At 44.7% G+C, this 12,667-nt stretch overlaps 1 protein-coding gene across 7 annotated transcripts in view; it reads right to left on the reverse strand.

The window, feature by feature from the left end:
- Positions 1-12,667, reverse strand: part of BDNF (brain derived neurotrophic factor) — a 71,397-nt gene that overhangs the window by 11,425 nt on the left and 47,305 nt on the right. The window contains exons 1-2 of one of the 7 annotated variants that reach the window (XM_083465482.1): positions 5,906-6,284; positions 5,120-5,201 (exon numbers count right to left, since the gene is read on the reverse strand). The exons of 5 other annotated variants lie outside the window; for them this stretch is intronic. In XM_083465482.1, coding sequence (XP_083321608.1) covers positions 5,120-5,201; positions 5,906-5,982 — 159 coding nt within the window. In that variant the 5' untranslated portion in view covers positions 5,983-6,284. Of the gene's footprint in view, positions 1-5,119; positions 5,202-5,905; positions 6,285-12,667 lie in introns of those variants that run through there. One more of the 7 variants, XM_083465483.1, reaches the window with a different exon arrangement.

The raw sequence follows: 12,667 nt of genomic DNA on the forward strand, positions 1-12,667 counted from the left end.
CCATTCAGGACCAGGGAGTCCCGTAACATTCCGTTTCAACCTACATAGTTCCTGACGCAGACAAACACAGTCATTTGTGGCAGCCTGCTTGGGGTATATGTGTGAAAATAAACCAGTTTCTGCCAGCTGCCTTGCAAGACCAGCTCACCCATGAGGCAAGGTGAGGCCTCAGGTGGCAGGATCCACAGGGGCAGCAGATTCCAATGTAGCTATTCATTGCCCCCTTGTTACTGGTGTAAAACTTCACTCAACCTTTCTTCCCCTGAGGCACAATTTTGTGGTTCACCTCAGGTGCCAAAATGTATTGGGCTGGCCCTGCTGTAGCAATGTAAGAAGACCTGGATGGAAGGGGTTGGAAAGGAACCTTTAAGGCTACAAAATATGGTCAGAAGCCCAGAATTGGCCTGGTGCAGGCCTGCAAAAGTCCACCTCTCCCCTTGCCTTGACATGTAGTTGCTACTTGCAAAAGCAGCACTTCCCAAGAACTCATCCAGACCTTTTGCCGCCCAGTCAGCATTCCCAGATATGGTAAAATTGCAACATTTGAGACAGAGCTTGGCCATAGATTCTACTGACTATTCACCCTGGAACATACAGTGTTAATAAGAATGAGCATGGCCAGAGTGCCTCTGCCCTATCAATAACTACTCAACAAAGCCCACAAGCCAGGAGCTTAGGTAGGCAGGCCTTTCAAATCAGAAACTGTGGCCTCCAATACAGCCTTGACATATCCAGCTCTCTTGGAAAAGTTTCCACTGTATATTATACACATAAAAATATATTTGCATACACAGTTCATTATATTTCTTACCCATCATTCGCTAGCAAATGTACCAAGGTGGGTTGCTAATCCATGCACACCACATGCACATAACACGATAACAACTGAAATAATAGAGGATATATACCAAACGCCTACACTCTGAATTGGACAGATTGAGATCACTTTGCAATTGTACTAAAAAATGAGTTGCTGTGATGTATGTTTGAGGAAACAAGAAAAATGCCATCCAAAGTTAACCTTTCCACATCTGAATTACCTTTACATCTGAATTACTCTGAAGTTAGTAGCAAAGGATTGCAACTTTCAGAAGAAGTCCGGCACTGAAACTTGCTTACAAATCAATAAACGGTGACATTTACAGTGCAATCCTATGCCTGTCTTCTCAGAACTAATCCCCATTGGATTTGGTATGGTTTATCCCCAAGAAAGTGTGTATACTCACTTTCCTGGGAGTAGTAGTGGATGGGGTGAGGAGGCAGCACCGCTCACCTGACCTCCTGTTGGTCACATTGCTGTTGCTTACTGGGAGATAGAGGGGGAGGGGCAAGGTGGCAGTGAAGCTGGAATGGTGGAGCCAATCAGGTTCTCCTGCTGGTGTATTTCCACCACGACAACCTCCCCACCCCTCGCCCCTGCCCTCCTGGTAAGCAACAGCGATGTGATTGACCAGAGTTCAGGTGAGCATGAGTGTTCCACCACACCATCAGCTACTGAGTAAAACTCATTGGACTCAATACAACTTACTTTTGAGAAGGCATCTCTAGGATCACACATGACAATTCTACAATTTATAACATAGAAAAAGATCATAGGAAAGTGGCAATACTATGAACCCCTGCCTGGGTGAATAAGTCCCATTCAACCCAGTGGGAATTATTTCTGAATAAAAATGCACTGAATCAGGTTGGAAAACTGGCAGGTTAATCATAAGTAAACACCACTGAATTTAGTGGGATGTTCAACTTCCCGAGTAAATGCGTACAGGATTCCATAAAACCAGGGAATTAATTTCCTCCTATTATCATGCATGCAGTACTTCAGTGTGCTTGGTGTTATTTAAAGGCGCCTACAAAAGATTCCTGCTTTATGTATCTTTTTATAGGTGTGGGAACAGATACCAAAATGCGCTGCATGTCAGGACATGATTTGCAAAGACTAAACGTACTGAGAGCAAGCAGAGTTAGCAGTCAAATGCATAGGCTGTTGGCAGTTCAGCACACACGTTATCCTTCGGGATATTTATTCATCCAGCTGTATAATTATTTTTTTAATTAATGAAAACAATAAAACAAAGAACCACACACAAAAACACATGCTAATGAACTGAGCGCTCCTAAACTGCTAGTGGAAGAAGCAATTGTCTTGGTTGCCCACTTTGGCAGTTTACAGTTTTGCTCAGATAATAAACCATCAAATAAGAAACATCAAACTATTTGACCATGAGTGTGCTTGTCAATAGAGTTCACAGGATAGTACATGCCTTTCCTTCCCACTTTCTGATGCATGGGATAGAAAGACAATCCATCCCATCACCTCCAAAATCCCCAGAAGATTCCCACCACCTACTTCCACGTTCTTGGAATATAGAGAATCACAGAAACATAGAAAGGTAGTGTTGGAAGGGATCCTGAGGGTCACCTAGTGCAATTGCCTGCCATGAAGGCATCTCAACTAAAGCATAGGGCTAAACCACTACTCTGCAAGTACTTGCAAAAGATTTTGCTGACTGGCCATTCATGGGATGTTTGCCCTTTGGCCATCTGCCGGAAAGTGAAATGTTTTCTACCATTCTTGATTCTATTACCCCACCCCTGCCTTCCCTCATCCCAATCCCTATAATTTATGGACTCATATTCTGCTTTCCAAAATATAGGTTAAGGAAGACACACACACATATGCTCAAGAAACCACAATGGCCAGTTTTTAGATCTGTTGCTCTCAAACTTGGCCGACCACTAAAAATAACTTTAATAAACTCCCCCCCCCCATTCAGCACTGGCATCATTATGAAAAACAACGCCCAATTATGAAAATCATGAGCCCTAGGCTAGCTGGCACAGAAATGCCTCTTTAACCAGTAGAGTACAAGGGGAAAATTAGACCATGCCAGTGTTGCTTTTTGACAATTATGTGTCTTGGGCCATGGCATTCTTTGGCTGTTTGCTAACTGCACTTGACCAAAATGTCCTTGATCTCTCTGTGTGTAGATATGTCCAGGGTGACCCAAACTGCAACTGGATTCAAAGCACACCATGGCAGATGTTCTCAGAGATGTGGTTCCTCCAACCATTGCTATCTGTAACACTTCATGCAACAGCTCCGAGAAAGGTACAGTTCATTACTGTGATGGACTTTCCCCATTCCAATATGGATCTGATGCGCCGGTTGAAGTATCTTAATCAGGGGTGGGAAACCTGTGCAAACATTCCAGATATTGTCGGCCAACTTCCATTAGACCCACCTAGCATGGCCTATGGTCAGGGATGATGGGAATCGTTGCCACAGATTTTACCTCCTTGCCTTAAATGACGATGGGAGACCTCTATGCACATCCCCAGCTTGGTATATTGTTGTTAGTTAAAAAATGGATTAACTCATCTTGTTTGAAAGCATGACAGAGTCCTAGCAGACCTTGAAGGGTTTTGTATCTTCAGGGTGATGGAAACACTAATTAGTAAATATTAACTAGCTTGTACAAACAATGGAAAATAATTGTGCATTTTAAAAAATGCATGTATCACTCACTTTATCATAATCTTATTGTAATTCATACCTTTGATGCAAATGAGGCCTTTTAATTCTACAGAAAAGTTTCCTTTGCAGCTGAGCCCAAGAGAAATCATTTGGGAAAAGCTAGACACATAAAAATGGAATTGTAATTCATATGGGTTTGCTGTCAAAGCTGCTTCCGAGTATTTTCAATCCAATGTTATCCAGTGATAATTATGTTGCAATAATTATAGGAAAAGCCTTACTAAACAATAAAGATGTCAACAAATTGTAAATCATAGTTGTGTAGTGGGAATAATCCAGCATCAACAGAACGTTTTATGAAGAAGGCATTATATTTGGGAATAATGTCCAGTTTTGAGCAGGTACCCTAAATCTCAGCGCTGTTTGGAAAGCCTACATCTAGTAATTTTACTAGGTACCTCTTTTGATAGCCCATTCTAGAGCAATCTACTAGACCTGCACACTGAAGCAGACCAATTTTATAGGCATATTAAGGAACAAAATGCAAATCACAAGCCACATTCTCTGAGTTTTGATTGAGTAGATAGTAACACTTGTTACCCAACTGGACAACAGCCATGATTTATTATTGATGCCAGTTTTGCATTATGGTTTTGTTTGGAGATTAATAACATGCCTACCACAAACAGGAGCACAATGTGCAGTCAAAAGTATTGGCAGAAGCCAGTAACACACATGAAGTACTGTGACAGATGAAACCTAAGAAAAAATGAAGTACAAACTGCAGGACAGGGGCTGGGGGCCGCTACTTCTCAGGAAAACCCTAAATTAGGATATGGGAGCAAGGGCACCATCTCACCCTCAGGATTGTGGGTGCCCGCTGCTGCAACACAAACGTGCAATGCCACATGTGCATACCTGCACATAGTATGTGTGACGTCACATGCACTGTGTGCAGGCGTGTGCGTGTGATGTCGCATGTCCACGTTGCATCCGCTGGCGGTGGTGGCGACTCTTGTTTCTCCTGCTACCCGCATCCAGTGAGGCGTGCTTTTCCATGGGAGGGGCTTGGATGCAGAGGCAGAAAGACTTTGCCTCCACATCTGAGGAGGGCGGAGCTGAACTGCTTCTCTCTCGGAGGCAGCGCCGCTGCTGCCTGCCAGCTTTTTTCATTGACTTTGTGGGTGCCTGGCCCCCACCATTATATTATTGTGGGTGCCCACACCTCACGCCCCCCTGGAGTTGGCTCTTAGGTATGGGAGCATGTTTTGCCCTGCCCCTAAACTACTGCTCAAGTGCCCATTGTGGTCCTCCTAACTGGAACTCTGGCTATTAACCAGAAGGTTGATGGTTCAAGTCCACCCAGGGACAGCTGCAGGCAGGATTCCTGCATCGCAGGGGACTGGACTAGATGACTCTAGGATTCTTCACTTAATTCAAGTATTGATATTGGGGAATACCAACTGAAAAACTCTAAGCTAAATCTGAGCCTCTGCGGTGGAAGTGATGCTCTAGCAGAACTAGGCTTGCTGGATCAGAGGATTAAATCCCCCCACAAACTACTCCAGTCACAGAGAAAGGCCATGGCCTTGTTCTCACGCAATGCTAAACCAAACCCAGAAATCTCCAGTAACTCCTTACCTCAAGGCTCACAGACTGTATTGCTACTGCCACATCCTTTTCATCTCCACCTCCCATAGTAGCAGTATGTTGCTGGGCTTGGCTGCAGAAAGGAGAAGAGTCCAGTCTATTACACCACTAGAATAGGGATGGAAAAGCTGTGGCAATCAAGGTTGCTGCTCCCAATATCCTGGACCGTTCCAGCCAGGACTGATGGGAGTTTGGAGTTTAGAAGGCCATAGACCTTGGAGGCCACAGGTGCCTCACTTCTCCACTAGAGCACATTCAACTCGCTTTCAAGCTCTTTCATATTAATAGGGAGTTCTGCCTGATGCGCAAACCAGAGTCGAGACATCTCTGCTACACACCAGATTTGCAGCACAAGGCAATTCCTTTCCAGCCAACCAAAACAGCATATCTGTAGGGCACTACTAGAAAATGCACCCAGTGCCTTCGCAGCAAAGAAAAATCAATGCGGAATGGCACAGAGTCCAGGATACCAGGGGACAGACACAGTTGTGAACATCTGGTCCACTTTTGAGAGAGGAAGAAATCAAGGGGGACGGTGGCCACTCAGCCTCAGCCTATTCCAAGTACCATACCTAGGAGGAGTCCTGTAGCTCAGTGGTTGAGAATCTGCTTTGCAGGCAGAAGGTCTCAGGTTCAATCCCTGGTGTCTCCAGTGTAGGCTTGGAGACAACCCTGCCTAAAACCCTGGAGAGCATCTGCCTGCCAGTGTAGCCAATATTGAGCTAGATGGCCCAATGGTCTGATAAGGCAGCTTCCTATGTATGTCCCTATACTTACCTCTGCTGATATTCTGACAGTGGGTGGCATTGGTGAAGGTGACAAAGAGTTGGAACCAACACTTTGCTATTAGCCATAGCTGGCCTCGGAATGGAAGAGATTGCAGCAGGCCGTGCTGAACTGGAAATGCCAGTTAACAGCGCTTCAACAGGTATTTGACAACAACAGGTTCTTTTTTTCCTCTCTCTCCATGTTTGAAGGCTTGTATTTGTCAGTCGGGCTGCCAATCATTTCCTGGCTATCCCTGATCTATGCCAAGATCCCTCTCGGCACATGCCCAGTCCAGTCCCTTGCTCAGCATAGCCATTAAAGGATGCTCTCCTTATTTGGGCAAGGGATCCAGCTTGCATGCTGGTTCCATAGTGGGTGGCCTCTGGAAGAAAGTCAGAAGGAAGAGCCGGACATTCCACCACAACCCAGAAGGACAATGTGTATTGACTTGCCATGCTGATCCAGTTAGCCAACAGCCGAGTTCAAGGAAAAGCCTCGCCGCAGTCATTTACGCCGGAGCCCCTGGCAGCAGGGAGATGTTTGCAGTGAGGGCTGCGTGCAGCGCTAATGGATCTGTGTTAATACACTCTCAAACGCTGGGCAGGCAGACCCTGGTGGTTTCCTGCCCCAACTAGTACTTTTTGATCATTCGTTACCATTACAGTCAAATCACATGCTTTTCTGACAGATCAGCACTAGAAACCTCCGGCCCAGGAACTTCCTTGAAATGAAGAGATTTATTCCACAATTATGAATATTTATGCGCACACACACACACACACACACACACACAGGCACCACTCTTATTTTAGTAACAAATAGTAGCTTGTGATCAAACCGCTGTGGTTAATAAAAGAACATCATGCTCCAGTCGTATATAATGAGCCCTGCTAAGGAATTCATGCCCCCCAAATGTATATAAATACACCACTACCAAAAAATAATATAAAGTGATTTATACGTTTATCAGATATATAAGTGTATACATACATATGCATTTCTATAAATTATTTATACAAAGCTAAATGGGGCTTTAGGCAAAAGTTTCTCTCTCTCCACAGATAGGAAAGGACTCAGTCCCCCCCCCCCCCCGCCGGAGAAATTGTTTGAACCTTTCACTCCTAATTTATGTATTTCCAACTTTCCATTTTAAACCATTCGGCAAAAGGAAAAACCTGGTTTGTTTCAGGCTTGTCTTGAGATTTAGGACCTGGTTTTGGTGTCTTCTGACATTCTTTCCATCAAAAGTAATGCCTTGCTGGGGCAAATCCCAGAAAGACGGCACGTGGCAAAAACTTGTCTGATAAAAGTTGGGAAAACCTGAGCTTTGTGACAGATCTCACAGCCAATGGCAGGCAAGTAACTTGCCAACATTAAGAAGAAAATACATAAATCTCATTGTATCTTAAATACACCTAGTGCTAAAAAATAAAAAAAATAAAAAGTGGTTTTTTTTAATTGTCCAGTTTGGACAAAGGTTCCCCCTGTATGTGAAATTCTGTCTTTGTATAAGGAATTTACTGTTATGTTATTTTGTTCAACATAAGGGATGTACGTAACAACCAAAGTCAAAAGACACAAAACTAATAGCTTCACAGTGTGTATGCAGTGATGGCCAAACGCGGCCCTCCAGCTGTTTTGGGACTACAATTCCCATCATCCCTGACCACTGGTCCTGTTAGCTAGGGATGATGGGAGTTGTAGTCCCAAAACAGCTGGGGGGCCTTTGGCCATCACTAATTTAAGGGGACAGAATGTTGCTTGGGTTTATCTACTTGCTGCAAGCCACGCAAAGGGAGGAATCCAACATTGCACTATTATGGTTATTCTGTCCATGCAAGCAGGAGGAGGGTGGGCAGAGCGTGGCTTCAGTGGCCAGTGTCTCCTCCTCTTCCTGCCTCCTCCTCTACCAAGTATGAGCTGGCCATTGAAGTGGCACTGCACTCAGCTTGTGTTTGGCCTCCTCCACCCCAATTTTTGGGGGACATTGGGGGGCCTGCCTCCCCAAATGGGGGGAAGGTCTCAGCTCCCAGGAGTTGCCCCACTTGATAGGGCTGATAGCATCTGAAAGGACCACAAGACCTGTACTCCCCAGCAACCAGTATTCAAAGGGAAAGGAACCCCTGATTTTAAAATTGGCGCAACCACCTCTGAGAAACAAGGTGGGGAAGTATGGAGCTCCACCTACCGATCTATAAATTAAGGCACTTCAATCATGTAGTACAAAATAAGAAGTTAATTAAGCTTAAGCTTCCATTTCCCTGTGTCCCTACGTTCATACAGCAGGGACATCTTTTAAAACTTCCTTTGCTTTTACAAAAACATTCCCATTGCCCCAATACTCAGACTACAAAACCCAGAGTGCTGATCTCCGTTCCCCGTTGATCAGACTGAAACAGGTAAGCAGCTTTTTGTGACTTACCTATAGTCATGCAACACCCCAGTGCTGTTGCCGGAAGAGGGCCCCACTCTCTAACCACTACCAGGCACTGCCTCCCCATCTATATATTTTGCAGTTTCCTATGGCAATGCTTAGGCTTCTAACCCAGAAAGAGGCAAGGCTTCTGATTAAAACCTTTGGGGTATTAATTTTTTCCCTCTTAATACATATGCTAGCTCACTCCCATCTGTGTGGTTAATTAGTTCCTGACTGTAGGTTAAATGTAGGGCATGTTGTCACGAGCCTAAGGTGGGGTGGCCAGACCTCCTGCTATTGCCATATGGCTTTTTCTTTTTTAACTCTTCTCTTCCCATCCAAGCTTCTGGTTTTATAGGCACGCAAACAAAATAACAAACCAAAGAATTGAGTGTGAGGAGGGGATGTTTGTTCATGTTCGTTTGCAATTCTAAGAGGAAACATGCTCTTTGTGGAAGCAGATTTCTCCAGCAGTATTGATTTAAGACCCAGCTTCCCCCTCCCTTGCCTTTCGCCCACTTCCACCGCAGAGCAAAATCATTATTAAAAGCAGGAAATAACTCTCTGCATAGGGAGAAACTACTGCACAAATAGGGTGTTTCCAGGGGTCCTGAAACATGCTTTATGACAGCTGCACTGGCAGCATGACAAGAACATGAGGGTCACTCTCAATTAGCTTAAAACAGAGAACCAAACTCTCCTCATCACTGTAGCAAACACGAGTGAGAAAAGCAAATTGGGCTGATTAGAGGAAATCCACAAAATATGTTGGTTTTGGCCCCCCTGTCAGTCCTCAAGCCTATGTGTATGAACAATGCACAGGTCACATTCCCTGCGAAATTCCAAGGGATTTTTCCAAGTACCTGCAACTCTCCAAAAAGTCGAGCCTGTTTGGTGAAAACAGTTGTTCAGGGCTTGGCTCCTCTCAGAATTTGGCTCAAAGCCTGGTTGCTTGCAAATAATATTTCATGCAAACAATCAACAGGTCTTTATCTTCTTAAGAGAAAGTTTAATATTGTAATGCGACAACCTTCCCTGGGAGCAAACGCTTGGGAGATCTTTGGAGATCTGTCACATTAGCCATCAGAACGTTGAGAGGGTTCCGACGGAAGGGAGGTCATATGCGTTCAAAATGAAGTGGCCTGTCTGGTCTCTGACACTCACTTTACTGATACTATTACTCATTACCTGCACTGGCTCTCAGGTCATGTCAAGGCTCAATCCTTGGAGTTAACTTCAAAGCCCCAGACTGTTTGGGAGCAGGCTATCTGAATGACGGAAGAGACAATGAACCAAAGGGTTCTAATTACAAGCAAATAACCTATCAAGCAAGTAACCTATCAAGGATGCTGTAGTGGTGGATTTCCTGCGTCGGACGTGAGGTTGGTCTACAGGACCTCCAAGACCCTTTCCAACACCATCTTTCTATGATATCCCCCCACCCCATATTCAACATTAGAGGCTCTGCTATGCTTCCCACCACTTTCAGAAACATGGTTGGTTGAACCTAAGATGCAAGACGGGACCTTTTTCATATTGCCACCCAGAATACAGAGCTCTCTTGCTAGAGAGGTGTATTTGGCTCCTTTTCTTTAAAGATTCAGACATGCTTCCACCCACCCTTTTTATTCCTGCAAACTTTCTATATGGTTTAATGTTTTTATCTCCCTGGTTGTAAATGATTTTAGCCTGATCTTTTAATTGTTTTAATACCCTTCAGAAATTTTGTAAGCATGACATTTCTTAATAAATATTCCCCCTGTTCCCATTCTTTTAAATGGCTCTTTGCAGAACCATTTTTACAATCTTTACCTTCTGGCCAGACTTCTGTTTTTAGCATGTGGCAGATGCAATAAGTTTCACCTGGATGGGGTGATGAAAGAAAGGTTTTATTTTATATTAAAAAATGCTACTTAGGGTGTATGTGGGCATCTAGAGAAGGATAAGGAGAGCATGGATGGCTCCAGGCAACCATTGCTATGGGGTTGGAAAGGAAGGAGGGAGGCACCAAAGGAGGAGGAGAAAAGCAGCGTGAAAATGGAAAAAGAAAAGGGGGGAAATGGAGAGTCCCAGGTTGCATCAGAGTCTGCTTCTTGGATTGGACACTGGAGCAAATACCAAAAAGGCACTGGTCATCCTGGTTTAGAAAGTCCTAAGCACTTTGTCTCCTCTTGATACAAAAGGACTCCATTTTGGGTCACTTGCCTGCTGTTGTTTGTGCCTGTTTTGAACTTCTACTTTGCTAGAGGTCTGTGTTGAAATCTTACAGGAAGCCTGTTATCACCTTCTCATACCATTGACTCCGATAAACAAAGAAGGCATACGGGGAGACAGACTTCTTCTGTGCTCCAGAAAACCACAGGTTCAATATTTGAAGTTCCCCAGAATCAATATTTGCACTTCCAACAACCCACTCCTTCCTTGAACTACTTTTGCCTATACAGTCGTACCTTGGAAGCCTTGGCTCCCGAACAAATCGGCTCCCGAACGATTGAAACCCAGAAGTTCCGGTTTTTGAATGATTTTCAGAAGCCGAACATCCAGCGCGGCTTCCATGGCTTCCGACTGGCTGCAGGATACTTCTGCCGCCAATCAGAAGCTGCGCTTTGGTTTTTGAATGGTTCTGGGAGTCAAACAGACTCCCGGAATGCATTCTGTTCAAAAACCAAGGTATCACTGTACTCTTTCCCAGCTCTTGATCATAACATCAAAAGTGGTGAGGCAGGCCCAGCTAGAGTGAGCATGGCGGTGGGGCAGTTTAGCAGTCACTGTATATTAATATATGGATAGGCACATAGTCCTTAACATACATAGAACTATGTGAAGATTATTGGATGCTGCTGCCGTGTCACAGAGAGTTATATACATCAGTGGCAAGAGTCCAAGATGCAGCTTGGATTTGGCAGTGAGCTCCATCTCTTCGTGTGGTCCTGTTTCCCATGCTGATAATAATTATGTCAATCCAGGGGGTGTGGCCATTTATCCTGTTGGTTCTGCTCGTGGGATTACATGTGTGCAAGTAGTGATGTTCCCACTCAGTTTTTCTCGGAGCCCTAAATATGTGAAGAGCTTGACATAGGCAGGGAGGAGGTGAGGTTGGGGAAGAGAATTCTAGAAAAGCCATTCAGAGCACATATTTAGATTGCAAGCATTGCTGATTTTGTATGTGTTTAGAAGTATCTGTTCTCAAGACTATGGGTGAAGTCCATTATCCTTCAGAAACCCAATGCTGTCCAATAGGAAAGACAGCTGACAGTGGAGAAACACTTGTGGCTTCACATAGAGCACCTGTCTTTTTCTGTCTTCTATTTTACCTCAGAACAATTAGAGAACTCACAGAATGCTCTCAGCGACCCAGAGCAAGTTTCACAATTTTTCAGACCGTGATACTGTCCTGTTACATGTTTGTTATGTGTGTTTAAACTAGTTGTACAGATGAGTTAGATGTATTCTGTAATACAGTGCAGTATATGGATTTATACTACTTCATATTTGGAAGAAAATGTAAGAAGAAAGACACCAAAATGTGACCCTGTAACCAGCATGAGGGAGGTTCTTTCTATTAACTGCACTGGCAAAACACTATGGTCATGATGCGCTGATATTGATGATGTCACATTGTGATGCAAAACCTAACAGAGCAAAAGTGCAGTATCTTTTTTCTACCACTACTATGTCCCTCAGGGGTCGTGCCGCTTTGCAAAGTACAAGGGGACACGTCTCTGCCCCCAAGGAACTGGCAGTGCGAATGCGAGAGAAGAGGGAAAGACGTGGAGGCAGGGACGCATGTAATCACGGGCTGCAGGAAAACACATGCTGTAGCATAATGGATTATTGCTCCAACTCTCCCATTGTTCCCCACTGTCACTTTGCCAAATGTGAATACCGTGTCTTTGAACCGCAATTCTGTAACATCCTCCTCTGCGGAAATGCAGAGAAGGCTCTCATCCCCACATGCAGGCAAACTCTGCTGGCAAAAATCAGACACTTTTCTCTAAGCACTGTCATTGCTGGCCAAGTTACAGCAGCAATGGGGAAACCTCTGGTCTGTGGGCCTAATTTGGCCTGTAAAGCTGTTTCCCCAAGCCAAACCACCTGCACTATACCTGACATCTTATCTGTCAGGGAGTGGGGCAGGTAAAGACTGCTGCTTGCTACTATGGCTGAGTGGCTAGGGAACTGCTGTGTGACATTTGTGCTGTGGGTTTGAGTCCAGGGTGCTCTCTCTTCCTTTCATTAACCCTGATATGACATTCCTCCCTGCCAGGCATGCTAACGGTGTGTGGGGTCGCTTCCCCCTGGTAGGGCTCAAACTCTTGTCTCCTGCTTCTGCTAGTCCTATGCCCTGTTCAGTG

The sequence above is a fragment of the Podarcis liolepis genome (genome assembly GCF_965112155.1).
Source record: "Podarcis liolepis genome assembly, chromosome: 1".
Taxonomy (NCBI): domain Eukaryota; kingdom Metazoa; phylum Chordata; class Lepidosauria; order Squamata; family Lacertidae; genus Podarcis; species Podarcis liolepis.